The sequence below is a fragment of the Malurus melanocephalus genome, unplaced genomic scaffold (assembly GCF_030028575.1).
Source record: "Malurus melanocephalus ecotype Western Australia unplaced genomic scaffold, MMel_1.1 scaffold_511, whole genome shotgun sequence".
Classification (NCBI taxonomy): Eukaryota; Metazoa; Chordata; class Aves; order Passeriformes; family Maluridae; genus Malurus; species Malurus melanocephalus.
The window spans coordinates 412,203-432,023 of NW_026623743.1; the positions used below are offsets into that span (position 1 = coordinate 412,203).

General features: G+C 60.6%; 1 protein-coding gene across 1 annotated transcript in view; it reads left to right on the plus strand.

Annotated features, from left to right (window-relative positions):
- The first annotated feature begins 6 nt into the window (after window positions 1-6).
- The window catches only part of LOC130582645 (metabotropic glutamate receptor 4), a 38,473-nt gene continuing 18,658 nt past the window's right edge, over window positions 7-19,821 (plus strand). Inside the window, exons 1-3 of the mRNA XM_057381478.1 lie at window positions 7-73; window positions 6,251-7,027; window positions 14,204-14,420. Of these exons, the coding sequence (XP_057237461.1) occupies window positions 6,509-7,027; window positions 14,204-14,420 (736 nt within the window). The 5' untranslated portion in view covers window positions 7-73; window positions 6,251-6,508. The remainder of the gene's footprint in view (window positions 74-6,250; window positions 7,028-14,203; window positions 14,421-19,821) is intronic.

Consider the following 19,821-nt stretch of genomic DNA (forward strand, 5'->3'; position numbering starts at 1 on the left):
GGGGGCGGATCGCGGCACCGGGCAGCGGGCGGAGACGGGGCCGGCGGCGCCGCCAACTTGGCACTGCCCGCGGGTAAGTGCGGGCGGCGCGGGGGGAGCATCCCCGGGACGCCCGGTGCCCCCGCACCTTCCCCCGCGGCCGGAGTGCCCCCCGCTCCCCCTCCCTGCAGCCTCGCCGTTTTCCCCCCTCCACAACGCTCCGGCAGATTTTCCGCCTTTCCCTCTTGTTTTTGGGTTTGGGGGGGCTGCGACAGCGGGGGCTGCAGCCCGGAACCCCCAGCGCTCCCCCCTCTCCCACTCATCGCATTATTCACCGCTGGGGACTGCGGAGCGCTGCCCCCWCCTCGCCCCGCCGCTCTCCCCCGCGAGGGGCACGGAGGGCACCCTTGCCCCGGTCCCCAACCTGCCACCTTTGTCCCCAGAGGTGCCCGCTGTCCGGCGAGGGCTCCGGGAGGGGAGCTGGGAGGCTCGTCCGGACGGAGGGGGCTGGCAGGGCTTGGGGCAGGAGGCAGCGGGCAGCGGCGGGTGGCCGTGACCGTGGCCGAGCAGCCGGCGGGGGCTGCCCTCGCCTCGCCGCAGCGGGCAGCGCCCGCAGAGCCGCCGCAGGGCAGGGCAGGGGGGACAGGAGAGCGGCGAAGGGCTGAAGGCGCTGCCCCTGCCAGCTCGGAGCGGCGGTGCGGGGCAAGACCATTCCCCGGAGCCGGAGCGACCCCGAGGAGGCACCCCCGGGCCGGGCAGAGCCCCGCTCCCGCACGGGCTCTGTTTCCTCTCCGGGAGCATTCTCCCGCTCCTTGGCACTCTCCGGGCGAGCGGATCTGAGGCGTCGGGAGCCGCTGGGGAAGTTGGCAGCCGTGAGAAAAAACCGGAGAACTCTCCCACTGCCTGCCCGGGTGCAGCCCCGCCAGCCCTCCTCCTCCTCCACCTCCTCCTCCTCCTCCCCGCGGTGTGATGAGTTTGCCGTGCTCTGCCAGCCGGGTGATTTTCCGTGGGCTGCTCCGGCGCTGGGGGATGCCCGCTGCCTTCGGCGGCGGCTGCGACGGAGAGGCTGCGGGTGAGTCACTGCCTTTGCCATCGCCATCGCGCTGCAGGTGACCTGTGGCTCGGGGCTCGGCGCGGGTGGCACCAGGCAGGGCTGGCGGTCACCGGAGGAAGCCACCGGCGGTGGCCGTGTGCCCCGGGCCGGGCCGGGGGAGGGAGAGATGGAAGGATGAAGGGAAGCAGCAGCAGAGCTGATCTGTTGAATGCAAGCGGGGAGCTCGGGAAAACGCCACGAGAACTGCCAAAAGAAAAAGCTCATTTCCTTCCCTGCCTCTGCTCCCCGTAAGCAGCGCTCATCCGCACCAGGCAGCGGGGGGATGTGCAGGGGGATGTGCTGGGCAAAGCTGTGGCGGGGRAAGAGCTGGGACAAGACCCTTTATTCTGTGACCTGCCACCTCTGTGCCGGGAGGCTCGCTCCGATGGGATGGGCAGAGATCCCGCCTGATTTTGGCCAGCCTGGCCGAGCTGGAGGGGCAGCGCTGGGGTCACGGTGAGGGTGGTCCCTCTCTATGAGGGCGGAGGGTCCCCACGGGCAGCGGTGGCTCCAGCTGCCCCGGGCTGGGGGGCTACAGGCAAAGCCCTTTCGAGGAGGGCGTCAGGCACTGKTTTGGGGGTGCTGAGCTACACCCCGAGCTGTCGGACCAGCGTCAAGGGGATTTTCCCGTGCCAATCCAAGCTCGAGCGGAGCTGTGTCCTGGCCTCACATGCCAGGGGCCAGCAGCGCCCTGAGGAGAAGCCTAACGGCTCCCCGAAAAAGAGCATCACGTGCTTCAACTTTGGCATCAGGCAGGAGGAGGATGGATTTGTCAGCTCAGCCACCCCCCTCCAGCTCTTCCCAGAAAGGCAACGGCTTCAAGAAGTGGCAGGTCCTAATTATAACATACGTGAACCCGCGCCCGCCGCCCTCCCCGGCTTCGCGCCCGCTGCGGGCACCGGCTCTTCCTCGCGGGCGCTGCGTTTTCCTCCCTGCGGTTCCCTGGATGGCCCCGCACCGAGCCCGGCTCAGGATGGGGGGCTCAGGAGTCACCGCCGGGGGGGTGTGGGCAGGGGCTGGCGCTGCCAGACCGCAGTGTCGGGGCGTAGGTGTGATGGGGAGCGGGGCCGCCGCGCTCCGCCGCKGGCACTGCCGGCCAGTCAGGCCGCGCTCTCGCTCGGAGCCGGCACCGTCCCAAATTGCAGATGGCGATAAAAAATTAATCGCGGGGTTCTGCTGCACGTGGCAGGAGCGGGGACGAGCGGCGGCTCCTTCCCTCCCTTGCAGCCGCTCCCGCCGGAGCTCGGCGCTGTCTGCCGGCGGACACCTCTCGCCGCCCGCCCGCAAGGTGAGCTGCTGTTCTCTCTCTCCGCTTGCTCCGGGGCTGRATCCTGCTCGCCTTCCCCCCCTGCCGCGCCATCCCATCCTTCAAAGTGAGGGATTAGCCCTGACCTGCTCGGCAGCGGGAGGGAGGCGGAAGGAGAGGGCTTGCTGCAGCTAAGGACATATATAAATATGGTGTGATAAATATTCCCTGGATCTGATCTGCGCCCTAGGGGAGCACTTTTGGTTGGGCTTCAGCATCCTTCAGGTGATGCTCCGGGCCAGTGAGGTGGGTGGTCGTACCCAGCTTTTCCCCACCGTGGGGCTCTGAGCTGGGCACTGGCAGGACCTGATTGCAGAGAGGACCTTGGTGATGGGCTCGGGCTCGTGTGAGTGTCTTGATGCAGCGATCGAGGGGTTGGTGGGGCAGGGGCTGCATCTTGGAGCCCCTTGGCGGGGTTTGGATGGCACAATCTGGGGTCTCTGCTCACCGCTGCCCGCTGAGCCGTGGCCTTGCTTCTCTGAACAAACGCCGGGCTACTGGACTTGAATACTTAAGGTTTTGCCTGTCGGGAGAGAATTTAACCTGGCATCCCCTCGTTCTGTCCACATCTCAATTCTGCTCTACTTCATGGAGCTTTTGCAATTAAAAAGACCGGGAGCCAAGCGAAGCTCCCTGTAGCTGCTCGCAAGCGGGAAGAGTGAGTGTACWCTAATTGGGATATTGTGCTGCCTGCTGGCTGGCCCTGCTTGCTGGAGGAAGAGCAGGTGGGGAAAGAAATAGCCTTGATTTTCAAAAAGATGCTGTGGAGCTGGTAGCAGCCAGCGTGGCTGAAGCTGGCACAGCCCTCCCGGTGCCAGGGCTGGGCTGGAGTCTCAGGTGCTGGGCGCTTTGGCACTGGAGATGGGGATGTGCAGGTGAGTGCTGGATGCTCTTGACTGATTATTCCTGCATTTCCTGGGCTGTGTAACCGGCTCAGCCTCTGCCGGRTTTAACGAGCCCCAGAAAATGTCCTGGCTCTGAAGTGGAAGGTGACGGATCCTGCTGCAGGCAGAGCTCTGGGCAGCAGGGTCTGCTCGGAGAGGGGACTGTCCGGAGTGAGTCCCACCTCGGTGCACCGGGGCAGTGCTGGTGGGGATGTGCAGGAGGAGCTGTGGGAAGGAGCCGCAGAGGGGATGCCTGGGATGGCCGGTTGATCCTCCGGGCACTGGAGAGGGTTTTGTGGCAGGAGCTCTTCGTGATGTGGGGGAATTTTTAATCGGAGTTTGATTTCGTGGGATCACAGAATGGTTCGTATTGGAAGGGACATCAATGCCCATCCAGTGCCAACCGCTGCCATGGGCAGGGACACTTTCCACTCGACCAGGTCACCCCAAGAGCGGCTCCCCTGCCCGGCTGAGATCACCCCTGTTCCTTCCAGGGCCCTCCGTGGCTGGCGGTGCCGGTGGCCCGGTGGCCACCACTAGAGGGGGGCAGGATGCCACCGTGCTGCCCGGCCCCACGTCCGGGGACCCGCCGGGCTGTGCCTGTCCCGGGGCAGCAGCACCCACAGCACCCGGCACCGGCTTCCCCCACCCTGGMGCTGCTCAGCCCGCCCTGCCTCGGGCAGGGGATGACCCACAGGGGCTGGAGATCTTCTCGATTTGGTTTGTACTTGTGCCACTTCCCAGAGCCGAATCGGGCTGCGGCACGGCCGGGATGAGGGCGGTGGGAAGGCTCCGTCCTCACCGGCGCTGTGCTGGTGGAAGCAGGAGGAAGCAGAATTGCTCCTTCCTTCGGCACTGGGGTACACACCACGCTGAGCGATGATCCCACCTTKTCATTCCCACCCTCGGGGCTGTGCAGGTGGAGCAGGAGCCGTGCAGATGGGGCAGGAGGGGGGCTCTGGCCCCTCGCTGCCCGGAGCGTGTGGGTAAGGCTGTTCCCTGCTCCATGAGCACCTGCTGTATCCAGGTGTTTTCTTCCAGATGTGCACCTCCCTCCAGATGTGCATCTCCCTCCAGATGTGCCCTTGGTGGAGCAGCTGCTTTGGGGAGGCTGGGGCACGGTGGTACCGAGGTCTGGGCTGCGTTTCCGAGGTCTGGGCTGTGCAATCAGTGGCTCWGGCGTGGCTGAGGGGATGCTGGTGACAGGTGGAGGGGACAGGGGCGCTCATCTGTCACCCCCTCCTGGGCTGTTTGCAGCAGGGGCTCACCGGGTAATTCCGGCTCCATCTCCCCCGATGATTCCGCGAGGGATCCGAACCAGCTCCCTCCTCCCCCCCCTCCCCATTATTTGCGCTTTCTTCTTGCCTGCCGTGATATTTTTACCTTCAGTTCGTTCAGATTATATGATCAAAGGAGCCACAAAGGGGAGAGAACAGAGAGGGAAAAAGCTTAAAAGAAGAAAGGGAAAGGCAGCGGGCTCTGGGGGCACTGCCAGCTCTGCGGGAGCTGCCGTGGGCTCTGAGGGTTTTCCTGGGAGCGGGTCCGTGGTGTGAGCATCCCACCTTTGATGGGCAGAAACGCTGCAGCTCCAGGGATGAAGGTGGGAGCAGTGACCTGCTTTCAGCTGGTGCGGGGCTGCCAAAGGGCTGTGGTGTCTGAGCATCCCTCCGTGTCCCAATCATCCTCCTCCCTGGCACGGGCAGAGCCTGACCCGCTCCCAGACAGTGCCAGGAGCCACATTCCCYTGCTCCGTGCCCACTGCTGATGCGTGGGGTGGTCCTTGCAGAGGGGACAGGACGGTCCCTGATCCCCATCCGAGCGGGGCCGCGCTCCCAGGGGCTCTCCCGGCAGGCTGGGGCGGGCGATGTGCTGCAGCATTCCCAGCCTCCCGCCTTTGGAAGCACACAGCTCGCTAGGCACCGGGTAATTCAGGTTCCTTAAAAGCCCTGGCTGTCAGAATCGCTTTGGAAATGGGCCTTCAGGCGGCTGCGGCGGGTAGGGAGGTGCATAATTTATGGAGGTGAGTTGAAGCCMGGGTCCTCCTGGCTGGAATGGTTTTGGAGCAGTGGGAGCACCCTCGGGGCCGGTCAGGTTCTGTCCGGCAGCTCTGGGCTGGGGTGCCGGGCTCTGGGTTTGAGCTGAGATTAATTTAAGCCGTTTCCTYGGTCTCGCTGTCGCAGCCCGTCCTGCCTGGGGAATGCATTTTCCTGCTCGGCTCCGCGCTGCTTTTGGTGCCTGCATTAATCATGCGCTGCCCTCGGCATCCACCAGCGGCTGCTGGGAGACGGYGGGGATGGGCAYRAGRGGGAAACTGAGGCAGGGGCTGTGCTGCTGGGGCAGRGGCAGCTCGGGCGCTGCCGATATTCGCTGCTGGAAGCCATCAATAATGGAAAGTTGTGAGGAGGCAGCTGCTGGATCAGGAATCAGTGGCCTGAAGGGAGAATGGCAGGAAGGAGGTGTTTTGGGTTGTGACTCGGGTCCAGAGCGCCGGATTCTGGCAATGCCCAGCTCTTGTGAGGATGCAGAGCTTAGATTGTGCGGCTCAAGACAAGTGGGCTTGTGGCAGGTGATGAAAAACCCATTGGGAAAGAGGAGGGATGCTCTTGGATAGGCAGTGACCAGGGCTGGGGGTGTGTGTGGGGTTTGCCCCTCTCTGAGCATTGTGGCACTTGTCCCACTCCCGCAGTTCCCTAAAGAGGGGACAGGTTGGGATGGGATCCCAGGGCCTCCCTCCAGCCCCGAGCTGGTCACTCCTCCATGAGACACAGTGTCCACGAGGCCCTGACCAGACCCTCTGCCCGGATGCAGTTTGGGCTAAGCCAAAACCCCTGGCACGAATCAAAGACCCAGTGAATCCCGAATCTATTTTTTGCAATAACYCCCGGTGCTAATTTCCACCAGGCTCCCTGATGAAAGCCCGGAATAGCCCATGTCCTCTTCCTGCTCCTGCCTAATTTTCTCTCTCCCCTTTCCCCCCTCCCTCTYAAGGTCTCCGGAGCAAGGACCCGAAGCTTTGCGTGGGCTCGCGTCTCTGCCGCTGTCTCTCGTCCCTGGTGTAGCCATGCCGACCCCGGCATCGCTCTGCATCCCGACCTCCCGCCGCTCCCCCGGGGCCGGCAGCTCCGCCGGGAGCCGCTGACGGTGCCGGAGCGGGATCCCTCCGGAGCCATGCCGCCCGCCCGGCCCTGCCCGGCCCCCTGACCGCCGCGTTCCCGGCCCGAGCTCTGCCCCAGCACGGCCTTGGCGATGAGCGGGGGTCACTTTTGCATGGAGCGTCTGTCCTTCTGCCTCCTCCTGAGTGCCTGGAGCTGGGGCTGGGCGCCCGGGGGTGCCGCCAAGCCCAAAGGCCAGGGCTACCCGCACATGAACTCCATCCGCATCGACGGGGACATCACGCTCGGGGGGCTCTTCCCCGTGCACGGCCGGGGCGCCGAGGGCAAAGCCTGCGGGGAGCTCAAGAAGGAGAAAGGCATCCATCGCCTGGAAGCCATGCTCTTCGCCCTGGACCGCATCAACAACGACCCCGACCTGCTGCCCAACATCACGCTGGGCGCCCGCATCCTGGACACGTGCTCGCGGGACACGCACGCCCTGGAGCAGTCGCTGACCTTCGTGCAGGCCCTCATCGAGAAGGACAGCACCGAGGTGCGCTGCGTCAGCGGGGGRCCGCCCATCATCACCAAACCCGAGCGGGTGGTCGGCGTCATCGGCGCCTCGGGCAGCTCCGTGTCCATCATGGTGGCCAACATCCTGCGGCTCTTCAAGGTAGGGCTCGGCCAGGTGGAGAGGAACCCTCGGCAAAACCCCCCGCGGGCGCTTCGGCGGCGTTCCTCCGCAAGTGCCTCTCCCTCCACGGCTGGGGGAGGCAGAGATGGTGTCGTTAAAATGCTTCTGCCTCCCCCAGGTCCCCGGGGATCCCCTCCTCCATCCCCCTCCAGTGACGACACTCGGAGCAGGAGGGTTTTTGTCTCATCTCCCCCGGCTTCGTGGCGCYGGTGCTCCCGCCCCGTGGAGGAGGATGAATGGGGAGGTGGGCTGAGGGTGGGTTAGGTGCTGCTTGTGGGGGATGCTTCACGTTCTACCCCAAAATCCCTCCTGAGACAGGGCTGGAGGCAGCGATGGACAACGGCAGGGGATGGCTGGGACCATTCTGCTCCAGCCTGGGGGACATTGGCCAGGCTGGGGACACTTGTCCTGTGCCACCAGCTCCAGAGTGCTCAGGCTGTGGTGGGATGAGGGCAGCTCTCCCTCCTGCTGAGGAAGAGTTGATAATTCCTTTCCCCCTTGTTGTAAATTAATTTATCCACAACCGCATCCCTGGGCTGGTGAGTGTGTGAACAAGGGCCCCTCCACGAAATGAGGGAGAAATGCAAATATTCTGCACCTCCAGCAGGAACGGGGACCCCATCCCATCTCGGCCTTCTCCCAGCACCTGAAACCCCTCAGTTCTGCAGGATTAGTGCTGTTCCCTCTCTCTCTTCCCCCTCCTGCTCCTCTGCCAGCCCAGCATGCTGAGAGCTGCGTGCCCTCCTGGGAGGGCTGGAAGCTGTTAGTGAAGACGGAAGAACCAGTTCGCTGATGGAGTTTGATTTTTCTGGGTCCTCTTGTTTTTTCTTTTAAAAACGTGTTAATGTTCCAGGCGACGAGTGCGAGGGCTATTCAATAATTAAAATAATATAAATTAGAGGGAGTGGGAGGAACTTTAAAGCTATTTGCCGAGACAAAAAAGATTGAATGCTTGCTCTGGAGAGGAGGAGGGAGGCTGGCACTGGGGAAGGAGGCAGCAGAGTGACAGTCAGAGGAGTCAGGGCCAAGTACAGTCTTTCTAGGTGCTTTTTTTTTTTTTTTCCTCATCCTTCTCCTCCAGTTGTGGGGAAAGGGATGTGACAGAGCTCAGGTGCAGCCCTGCTCCAGCTCAGCAGCCAGGCATTGGTGCTGCTGCTGGTGCACCCTGAGATCCCGCAGCTTCAACCCAGAGCTGATCCCAGCCCAACAGGGCAGGGAGGAAATGTGGATGGGGATGAACAGGTGGAGGGTGGAAACCTCAAAATCCAAGGAAGAGGGGAAAAAGGACAAGCTCAGCCTTTTCTAGACCGCAGCAAATCCCATTGTGGGGTTGGTGCCCTCCCCAGTGGTCTGTCCCAGCACAGGGACACCATTCCCATGGGATCGGGGTCTCGTCCCACCCTGCCAGGGCAGGGGGCTCGGGGCTCCTGGAGGCTCTTCCCCCTGCCACAACCCGAGTGCTGCCGCTGCTCTTTGTTATTCAAACACGGGTTTTATGGCAGGGACATGCTCAAAATGAGAATAAGGCGACTTCCATTTGGCGCCGCCGCTGACCTTTAAGCGTGGGTGACTCGGCTCCGGGGTCCTGCAAAGTGTTGGCTGCCTCGGGCACAGAGAGAGCTGCCCCTGCCCGTTCCCTGGGGAATGGCACTGCCCTGAGCTGCTCCYGCTTGGCCCCGCGTCSCTGTGTCACTCATGTCCCCTCGGTGCTCCCCCAGCTTGGGGATGCTGCTGGGAAGTGCAGGGAGCTGGAACAGAGGAACCCTGCCTGCGGGGCATTCCCAGTGCCCTCTGAGGGCTCTGAAGGGCTGAAACGGCTCTCAGGGAGGGCTGCAGCACATCTGGGAGGGCTGCAGCACATCTGGGAGGGCTGCAGCACATCTGGGAGGGCTCCAGCACACCCAGCGAGTGGCGTGGAATGCATTAGGAAGTCCACCAAGGTGAGGAGTCCACACGAGTGCTGCAGAGCTCTGGCTGGGATGGGAGCACAGCATACCCCCAGATTTTCCCTTTCTCTCCTGTGACCCCACAGTGGGGGTGGCTGTTCCTGTCTCACAATGTTCCCTGCTGTGGTCCCTTGTCCCATCCCACACTCGTTCCTGTGCTCCATCCCTGCTCCATCCCCTGCACAACCCCAGCCTTTCCTGCCAGGCCGGCCTTGCTCCTCCCTGCCGGGGCTTTTGTCGCTCCTGCACGACATAAATAAATAACGGGTCCTTCGTTAGCTGCCGCCTCCTAATTAAAGCTSTACATCAGTGGAACAACTTGCAGATGCGGCATCCTCTGTCCAAGCGGGTTTCATCACTCCTCGCCGCTCTGCCTGCAGAAAATCCTTTCCCCAAATCCGTGCTCTCGGCTCCGTGTGATAGCATCTCTCTGGCGTCACTGCCAGAGCGCTCTGGCACGTTCCAGCTCCTTCCCACCCCTCACTGCTGCCTCTCCAGCCCCAGCTCTACCCACAGCCTCCTGAACCACCACAGCAGTGATGGTGTCAAGGAAACCAGGCCCTTCTCCTGTAAAAGCGATCCCTTAAAAGCTGCATCGGGGTCTGAGGTGCATTTTTCATCCCTGTCCAGAAAGAGCTGCGACAAGGTGGAGCCCAGCGTGGGGTGAGCAGGCAGAGGATGGGTTTGACACGTGCCAGGCACTTTGAGGCGATTGTTCCCTCCGTGGCAGYGAGTGCAGCCGCTCTCCGTGGCGCTGGGCTGTTGTACCACATGAATAATTCACCTGCGGACAGCGCTGCCCGTGCTGCAGCCGGGCACTCGGCACCTGCCGGCCCACGAGGCTGCGCTGCCCACGGGGCTGGTGGGTGCAGAGTGGGGTCAGCCCCTGGTGCTGAGCCCCCTGACTGTGCTGACCCCTTTGGCCAGGCTGACCCCCATGGCTGTGCTGACCCCCATGGCTGTGCTGACTCCCATGGCTGTGCTGACCCCCCAGACTGTGCTGACCCCCCCAGCACTGCTGACCCCCTTGGCCATGCTGACCCCCATGGCTGTGCTGACCTCCCTGGTTCTGTTGAGCCCCCTGTCCGTGCTAAGCCCCCCTGGCAGTGCTGAGCCCCAGACTGTGCTGACCCCCCCAGCAGTGCTGACCCCTTTGGCCATACTAAGATCCCCTGGCTGTGCTAAGCCGCCCTGGTCATGCTGAGCCCCCCTGGCCATGCTGACCCCCCTGGCCATGCTGACCACCCAGACCATGCTGACCCCCCTGGCCATGCTGACCCCCCAGACCATGCTGACCCCCCAGACCATGCTGACCCCCCTGGCCATGCTGACCCCCCAGACCATGCTGACCACCCAGACCATGCTGACCCCCCTGGCCATGCTGACCCCCCAGACCATGCTGACCCCCCCAGACCATGCTGACCCCCCTGACTGTGCTGACCTCCCTGGTTCTGTTGAGCCCCCTGTCCGTGCTAAGCCCCCCTGGCAGTGCTGAGCCCCAGACTGTGCTGATCCCCCCGCAGTACTGATCCCCATGGCCATGCTGACTCCCCAGACTGTGCTGAGAGCCCCCGGCAGTACTGACTCCCCTGGCCATACTAAGATCCCCTGGCTGTGCTAAGCCGTCCTGGTCATGCTGACCCCTGTGGCCGTGCTGACCCCCCTGGCCGTGCTGACCCCCAGACTGTGCTGGGCCCCCCTGGCCATGCTAAGGCCCCATGGCCATGCTGACCCCCTGGCCATGTTGACTCCCCTGGCCATGCTAAGCCCCTCTGGCCGTGCTGACCCTGCTGGCAGTGCTGACCCCTTGACAGTGCTGATCCCCCTGGCTGTGCTAAGGCCCCCTGGCCGTACTGACCCTTCTGGCCATTCTGACCCCTGTCCTGGCAGTGCTGACCCTCCTGGCCATGCTGATCCCCCCAGACCGTGCTGACCTTTGTGGCCATGCTGACCCCCTTGGCCATGCTGGCCACCCCGGCAGTGCTGACCCCCCTGACCGTGCTGACCCTCTGGCCATGCTGACCTCCCTGGTTGTGCTGACCCTCAGACCGTAGTGACCCCCCCTGGCCATACTAAGCCCCCCTGGCCATGCTGACCCTCCAGACCGTGCTGACTCCCCTGACTATACTAAGCCCCACTGGCCATGCTGACCCCCCTGGTTTTGCTGACCCCCCTGGCCGTGCTGACCCGCCGGCCATGCTGACCCCCTGGCTCTGTTGACTCCCCCTGGCCATGCTTAGCCCCCCGGGTCATGCTGACCCCCCTGGCTCATGTCACAGTGTCCCCAGGCTGTGGGGACAGTGGGACAGAGCGATTCAGGACACGCTTCCCCACTCAGCGYGTAAACAACCTTCACCGAGCGGGAAGGTGGCAGCCAGCCGGGGGACGCTCTGATTAATCACCGCTCCTGCCACTTCCATTCCTCGCTCTTTGCTGGGTTTATTGAAACAAATCGCAGCTGCCTGGCTCCCCTGGGCTGCCCCTGGCTGTGAGGGGTCCCTGGGCGCAGCTYGTTGAGGAGGAGTGGGATGGGCACTGGCAGATCTGGCTGGCATCAGGGACAGCATCCTCCTGCACCTGCGGTGCTTCCTGGGCCTTTTTTCCTGCTTTTTTCCTCTCTGAGGAGATGCTGAGGGCTGGATTTTAGGSCTGACCCCGTGCCCAGGGAAGGGGCAGCAGGATGGGGCTGCAGCTCGTTCCCATCCCGACGCTCTGAGCAGCCCCGCTCAKCCCCTCGCTGCTCCGGCCCCTGCGGTGCTTTACGCTCTCCCTAATTAAAAGCTGCCATCCAAATGGCTCGATGATGGAAATTCTAATTAAATCAATTCAATCTTGTCTGCGAACCAGGGGTTTGCATAAGATATGCATGAAATTAATAATTATGGGGAGGGAATTAGCTGCTCCTGACCCTGTTTCTGGCATGGGGGGTGTCAGTGCAGGATCCCCTGCTCGTGGGGTGTTCCTGACCGGTGTACCCAGTGGTTTCTGGGTTTTTGGTTGGTTTTTGGTCAGTTTTTGGTCCTTCCTTCCTGCCTGCTCAGGCTGATGTTGACATCGACGGTTTAAGCCTGAGCTGGGATAGGCTGGAATTGCCACCTTTGCCTAATTCTTGTCAGTCTCGGGGGATTGTCTCCCGTGGGTGGTGAAAACACCACAGCAGCTCCAGAGCCACAATAATGATGTGGGATAATGATAGATGATAATGATGGGTGCCAAATCCACCTTTCACAGTTCATTTGAAGTTCATCACAGCAACCCACTGACCCTGGGARAGCAGAATGACACCCCCAACCCCAGCTCCCACCATTCCCTTACCCCAAGGGACATTTCTCCAGGCTGGGGGTGCTCCTGGGTGATGGTTTYTGGTTCAAAACAAGAGGATGAAGGAGGTTTTACCCCCTTCCTTAGGATTTCTCCCCATTCTTTGTGGGATAAAGAACTCGTGGGGTGTAGGAGAGCTGATCCCACTGATTTCCTCCCCAGTGCAGTGTTTATCCCAGCCTGGAGATGAGCCACACAAGGGACCCACCAAGTGCCCAAATATGCAGCTGAGAGATGTTTCCACCTCCCTCTTCCCACTGCATCCTTCTTTCTAAGAACCTTGAATTCCCTGCCTGCATTTTGCTTTTATGTACCTAAAAGGACTTTTGTCTTTTATCTGAGAAAATAGCTGGTGCCAGGAGTTGGGCTATCAAAAAGGCAGAAGGGGGGAAAAGGCAGAAGGAATCTRTGAAATGGTCATTTGGGAACCGGTATTTTATTTTCACTTTCATCCGAGGCAGAGGAGCAAGAGAAAAAAAAAGCCCTTTCCTTTTGTTTATTAAAATACAGCTTCCAGCCCATAGCCTGTGGATCAACAGGTATTTTCTGGGCTTTGTTTTCCAGCTGAGGCTGGAGCAGGATGGGCAGGCCAAGGGGTTAATGCCAGGCTGTTGGAGCTTGGGTGAGGTGCTGGTGGCATGGGGAAGAGCTGGGAATCAGTTCCCTGTGGAAGAGGTTAAAACAAAACACTCAGCAGAAGGAAAATTATCAGGAAACGATGCTCTGGAAGGGCAGGGGTGCATCCCTGTCTCCATCCCGAGCCTGTGTCCATCCTGCAGGGAAGAGGAGGGATTGGGCTGGGAGCTGCCCCCCTGCTCCCCCCCGGGATGAGTGATTGCCAGGCGAGCTCCTCACCTGCTGAGCGGAATTTTAATGGAGTCTCATGCACTGGCTCCAGTCACAGATCCCCAACGAGCAGATCAGAGCCCCTCGGAATGGAGCACAAAGCCGATTGTCACAGGGAGTAATCCTATTTGTGCCTCGATAAAGATTCCTTCCTCTCCCTCTCCCACTCCTGCTCTGTCTCTCCCCTTTTTTTTTCATCTCTCGTTTCCCAGGCAGGTAGAAGGGTGGCTGCTCCTTTCCAGGGGCCTTTTAGCATTCAGGTGGAGTCGTGGGTTTATAACACCGGAATCGCATTTAATAGAGAGAGGCAGGAGTGGGAGAGGGGAAATAGCACAGAAACAAAGGAAGGACTGGGAGATGCAGGGCTGGAGGAGGATGGAGTGGGGCCAGGAGGGTTGGGACCCCCAGGAGGGTCCGTGGGGTGCCCCTGGTRCACATCTCATCCCTGGGATGCTGCTCCCCAGCCAGGTGCCTGGGGCTTATTCCACCAACTCGGATTCCCACAGCTGGTGGGGAGAACCTGGGCTTGATAATTTAATAAGCCTTTTCCATCTTTAAGATAAATGAGGATGTGTGGTGTGTTTTGGAGATGGAAAGTGCTGTGTAAGTGTTAAACATTGCCTGATCCCGCGGTGCTAAATCATTCCAACGTGCCAGACAAGTGTGGTGGCTCTGGTTAATTTAAAGGGCTTATTTAGGGCTGGGGGGGCCAGGATGGGTTGGATCTGTCTTTCCTGGGGCAGGAAGCCAAAGGGAGACCTTGGCAATGCTGGCCAGTGCTGATTTATGGCTTTTTCTTTGGTCTTTCCCACGCTGGATGCTCAGGAAACCCTTTTGGGGTCCTGCTGGCTATCCCTGAGCTGCAGATTGTCCCCAAGCCCCGATGTCCCCTGCAGCCCCTGATGTGTCACACGCTCAACCTGCCCTGTGCTCATCCTCCATCCCCACTCCCTCTGGCCCAGAGCAGAGCTTTGGGAGCATGGGCATGTCCATGGGGTGGAGATGACCTCCCTTCCCTGACTCTTTTCCTCCTCTATCCCAGATCCCCCAGATCAGCTACGCCTCCACGGCGCCCGACCTGAGCGACAACAGCCGCTACGACTTCTTCTCCCGYGTGGTCCCCTCGGACACCTACCAGGCCCAGGCCATGGTGGACATTGTCAAAGCCCTCAAGTGGAATTACGTCTCCACCTTGGCCTCCGAGGGCAGCTACGGTGAAAGCGGGGTGGAGGCCTTCATCCAGAAGTCCAGGGAGGATGGTGAGTGGGTTTGCAGGAGGAAAGGATGGGATGGAGGGATGAGTCTGAGCTCCTTGGACTGGGCTGGGATGAGCTGATGGATGGTGCGGTTTGGGGGATGAGCAGTGTGGGTTTTGGGGCTGCTGAGCTGATCCTTGAGCTGGCCAAAAAGGATCCAAATTTTCCAGCAAGGCTGGGGAGCAGCAATCCTGGGCTGCATCCACTCTGCTTTTGGGAAGCATCCCTGCAGGGAAATACCCCTGCCTCCTCTCTGCTTTCAGGAAGCATCCTGAGATCCCATTCCCTGCCCCCCAGGAGCCCTCAGCTCCGCCGAGCTGGTCTGACCCCTTCCCTCTGTGTGTGARCCACGGTGCTGGGCGCCTTCCAGAAGACAAGACTTTAACAAATACTCCCCAGGTTTGAACAGAAAATCAACTTGGCACCACCACGAGCTTCACCCAGTTTTAGCGGAATTATCCCCCCAGGGCAGGTGCTTTAATTTGTCTGTGGGCTTTGGACAGGCGGAAAGTCCGTGCTCAGCAAAACTCTTTSGGAGGATTTGTCTGGAGGCAGAAAGCGTTTTGCTGACGGGAGCTCTGGGATGCTTAAGGGGGATTAGCGGCCTCGGGAGCAGCGCAGGAGTTTGTGGGGACCCGAACACCCACYTTGGGATGGGTGAGGAGCCCTGGGAATCGCCGCTGTGGGCGCTGATGCTGTGAACTCGGAGCTGCCCCAACCCCAGGGAGGAGCTGGCACAGCACGGGGCACCCTCCTGGCTCTGGCATCACCTCAGCCCCKCAGCACGGGGTGAGACGGCAGCTAAAGGGTGTTTTTTGAGGCGGTTAAACCCCTGCAGGGCGCAGGCTGCCGCTTATTACAGGCTTAAGTGTGTCTGAATGGCACATTAGGTTCTGGCAAAGTCGGTGGGACACCGGCCTATCCRGAGCCAGTCAAACTGCGTTATGGCCTTATAAATGGATAAAGGGAATAAAAACTTGGAGGTGACGGGCTCCTAATCAAAGCCCTATAAATAGGAGCGGCGTTAATTCCGTCTCTCTCTCGCTCGCGCGTCCTGGCAGCGGAGCCGGCTGTGCTTTTAGCATGCAGAGAAACCCATCTGGGGATCCGGCTGGGGAGCTGCTCTTCAGGATTTTCACTGGAAAAGCGGAATATTTTTCACGGGGCCGTGGCTTGGCGAGGAGCGGCGGCTGCGGGGGATGTGCGGGGCCGTAGGTGCGAAGGGGCCGCGCTGGGTGTGTGCGGCAGCGCCTGGCAGGTTCGGGGAGGGGCTGGGGGATGCTCTGCTGCCCCATCCGTGGGTGCAGCCCCGCGGGGGATCCGTGGGGATGCACAGGAATGATCCAAACCCGCGCTGCTCCTCTGCTCAGCACCGGTAAGGAGCGGTGGCTGTGAGCGGTGGTCCTGCTGCAGCGCGAACTCTTCTCCTTCGAGATACCTGCGGTTGGCACGGGCTCCTCTAACCAGATGTTAACGATCTGACAGCGTAATTGCAGAGCGAAGGAGCGCACACGGAGCCAAAGCGCCCGCCCGTTAATCCGGGGCTGCGGCAGCGCTGTAATTTGGGTGTCCACACAACCTGGCAGCGACGTGCATTAGTGATAATTTAGTTATCAAAAAGCACAATCCCTGCAGCGTGAGGGAGGGCGGCCCGTGCGGTGCCAGCGGTGACGCCGCGACCCTGGGGCACTGCAGGGACACGGAGATTTGGGGGAGCTGCCGGGAGGGCTCGGAGCTGCTCCCTGGAGCATCTCCCTTGGGAGCGAGTGTGGGGTGTCAGCCACACTTCTTTGCCCATGGAAGTAGATCCACAGCTGAAAAATGGTGAAGGTGGACCACCAAAACCATGCTTTTTCTTTAWTTTTTTCCCCTTATTTTATGTATTTGAACCCCCCAGCCCTGCCCTCTACGGCGGCAATGCCAGGCTGGAGGAAGAGTCAGCCTGTGCCCCCCTCACCTCTCCATCTTCCCCTGTGCWAAGAGCTCTGCTGACACCAAACACCTCTCCACCAGCGCAGATCCTTTGGGATGGGTGAAGGATCCGTGCCCTCTGTTGGATATTCCTGGCTCTGGGTTGCGTTTCTCCAGCAGCCCAAAGGACCCTGCAATTYATCACTGCTCTCAGGGCCCTCCAGCCTTTCAGAGGACGGATGGGGCTGTGAGCTGAGCCAGGATCTGGCCGTGCAGGGGGAGTTGGTCAAGCGGTGGAGATTCCCCGTGGGGGTGTTTATGCTGGGGGAGCCGCCAGGCAGATCCCCATCCCCATTCCCATTCCCATCCCCATCCCCATCTCCATCCCCATCCCCATCCCCATCCCCCACTCTGGCTCTCCCCGGAAGTTCCTCACCCACCCAGCTCCGGGGGGAGCATCTCCCTCTCTCCTCCCCACAGCGCTCTGCTTCATTTCTCATGCCAAGCCCGAGCCTTCAGAGTCGGGTTTTATTTCCATCAGGCAATAATGCTCATTGCTGTCGTTAGCAGCTCGCACTCAAGCTGTTTGCTTTCTGATGCATTATCAACTTGACCTTCAGTTTCAATTTTTAGCAGAGCCTCACGTTGAAGCTTCGCAGCGCAGTGGAAAACGGTTCTGCTTGAGGCACAGAGCGACCTCCGACAGCGATGCAGGGAGGAAACTCGCCCTGGAGATGGGTTATTCTTGCAGCTGGGGCTGGCCCTGGGCTACCACGRCAGGCTGACCTGGGTGGCTGTTACATCTTTATTCATTTATCTTTTTATCTTTATCCGTGTTTGCAGTCACCCTGCTGATGATGCTGTTGGCCCCTGGAGGTTGCTGGTGGCTGCACTGGTGGCTGGAGAGTCCTTTTTCACTGGAGTGCTGCTTTTTGGGTTTTAGAACTGCAGAGATGCTCAGCCTGTAGAGGATGTGTTTTCTTCAGCCATTTTTAAGCGTTTTAAGTGCATTCTGCTCCCAAAAACCTGCTCCACTCCCCCAAAACATCCTGCATTGTCAGCTGGATTTCCACTGCACACTCAGGTGTTCCTGGTGTCCCCTCCTCCAGCCCCTCTGTCCAGCATCTCCCCATGCCCCTGGCCCATGGCATCATTCTGKTGGTCATTCAGACCCACCCAGGACCCTCTGGCTCCGCTGCCATTGAGGTCTCTGCTGTCTCCAAGCTCCTGGAGATGAGGCCTGGGATTGCTGTTTATGTAACGGTGCCACACGTTGTGCCGTGAGCTGGAATGCGCAGCTCCRGGTCTGCGGAGAGGGGAATTATTCCCAGCCCAACGCAGGACTCCTCAGTCATGTCCCTGGATCAATTTTACTGCCATTTTCCCCYTCTATTGTTTCATCCTTCACTGAGTTTTCCATATTTTTAGTTAAGAGCCTGATGTATGTTTGTGATGCGTTTGCTCGCCGCCATGTGACAACCCTGGCTGTCTCTTTCTGGTTCCAGCCGGGTTCATTACTCGCGGTGGCTGCACCGGGAGGTCGCCCCCAAAAAGCCACTCCCAAATCCTAAATCAGGAGGTCTGACCGCCGCAGACCTCTGTCCCTGATGGCTTCTCCTGGAATCAGTTGCTTCCTGGAGGCTTTGAAGTGGCACAAATAATGAGTGCCGGGGCAGGGGAGCTGCCCACCACTCCCAATTAAAGCTCTGGGTTTGGGAATCTCATGGGAAGGCTGAGGTTAGGACGGGAGCTGCTCCTCGAATGCCACCTCTGCCGGGCTCTGCAGAGCCCGATGCCTCCTCGGGGTGCCCGGGACTGCCCCGGGTGCATTTTGGGGTCGGGGGAACACCCGCATCGCTGTTCCCAGCAGGGCCGAGCCGGGTCCCTGCTTTYCCCCCTTCCCCAGGTCACTGCCCGCTCCAAGCTCGGCAGGCGCCGGCTCTGCGGGAACCCCGGCGGAACCCCTTGAGCCATGAGCTAATTAAGCACCGGCAATCAAGAGGAGAAGCTGGAGTGGCTGCACTCCCACCGAGCCGTAATGGTGGCGATTAAACCCTGACCCGTGTTTGACAACAGGCGTTAACCCCGGCGGCGTCCTGAGAGTCCACGGGGCCCTGGCGGTGCCGGGGGAGGGAAAGCCCACCAGGATTGGAGGGGATGGATATGGGAAACGAGAGACCACCGGGATGGGAGGGACAGGGGAGAAAGGTGAGAGCCCACCGGGATTGGAGGGACAGGGGAGAAAGGTGAGAGCCCACCGAAATGGGAGGGACACGAAGGACTCGAGATCCCACCGGGATGGAGCAACACCGGAGGCGAGATCCCACTGAGATGGGAGGGACACGAGGGACTCAAGATTCCACCGGGATGGAGGGACACGGCCGCATCCCTGAGGATGGCGCAGGCAGCGTTGGGAGGTGTGGAAATGGGTTCAATTTTGGGTTTTCCAGGCTGTTTCTCGCCGCGGGTGCCCTGCGTCCTGYGCCACCAGTGACTGAGTGCGCGGGATCTTCTCTGAGCATCCCCTCCCTGCCTGTCCCCAAACTGCCTCCAGCAGTTCCCTGTGGGGTGTTCCCCCCATCCTCACCATTCCTGCCCCTCTTTCATCCTTTCCCAAATCTGAGGGAGGAAATGCCTCACCTCCTGCCTTCTCCCAGAGTCACACYTTTCCCCAAGTTAGGGAGCGGTGCTGTGCCATCCTGCAGGAACAGAGAGAGTGGTCGCCTCCTTCCCATCACTGCCACCTCCTCACTTTGATTCCTGGCTTTAGAGGAGTGTTTTGACTAAATGGATTTCTGTGCGAAGACAGTGGGAGCATCACTTGGCAAATCCCCTCAGCCTGCGGTGCCGGGGGTGTGAATAATGCAGGTGCTGAGAGACAGAGCGCCTGAAAACACGCAGCTCTGCCTGCCCCAGCCGCTGCCCCCTGACCCCCCGCACTTTTTTTTCTGTTCGTGATTAAGTTTTTATTAATTAAGGAGATAAAAACGTTGTCATCATYTGCTGTGAGAGCCAGGGGCTCCCCGGCCCTGCAGGCTGTCACCCGGAGGAGCTGCGCTCCTCGTTAGTTTGATTTAACAGAGCAGCCGAATTACACGGTCATTTCTGAATYGCCATCGATTTAACCTCTCTTCTGGTTTATTTACGGGCCCATCTCCTCTGCCCAGCTCTGCCACACGTGCAGGAAGATGYTCCCCAGCACGAGTGGCTCTCAGGTGTGTGCCCATGCCAGCGCTGAGCTGCCACTCACATGTGCACGCTCCTGCCTGGCCGTGCCAGGGCTTTTGGAAGGCTCTTGGTGTTTGCAAACTGCTGCTTTGGTTGGATTTTCTCCACTGATTGCCATGGAAACTGTAATTAAGCTGCAYGGTGGCCTCTGGCAGTGTGCTGTGACACCCAGGCCTGGCCTGGGGCTGGGTGGTGACCGGGGTGAGTGTCCCCAGGCTGGGACATTCCTGCCCTGCCGGCGCTGCCGGCTGCTGCCCGCCTCGCC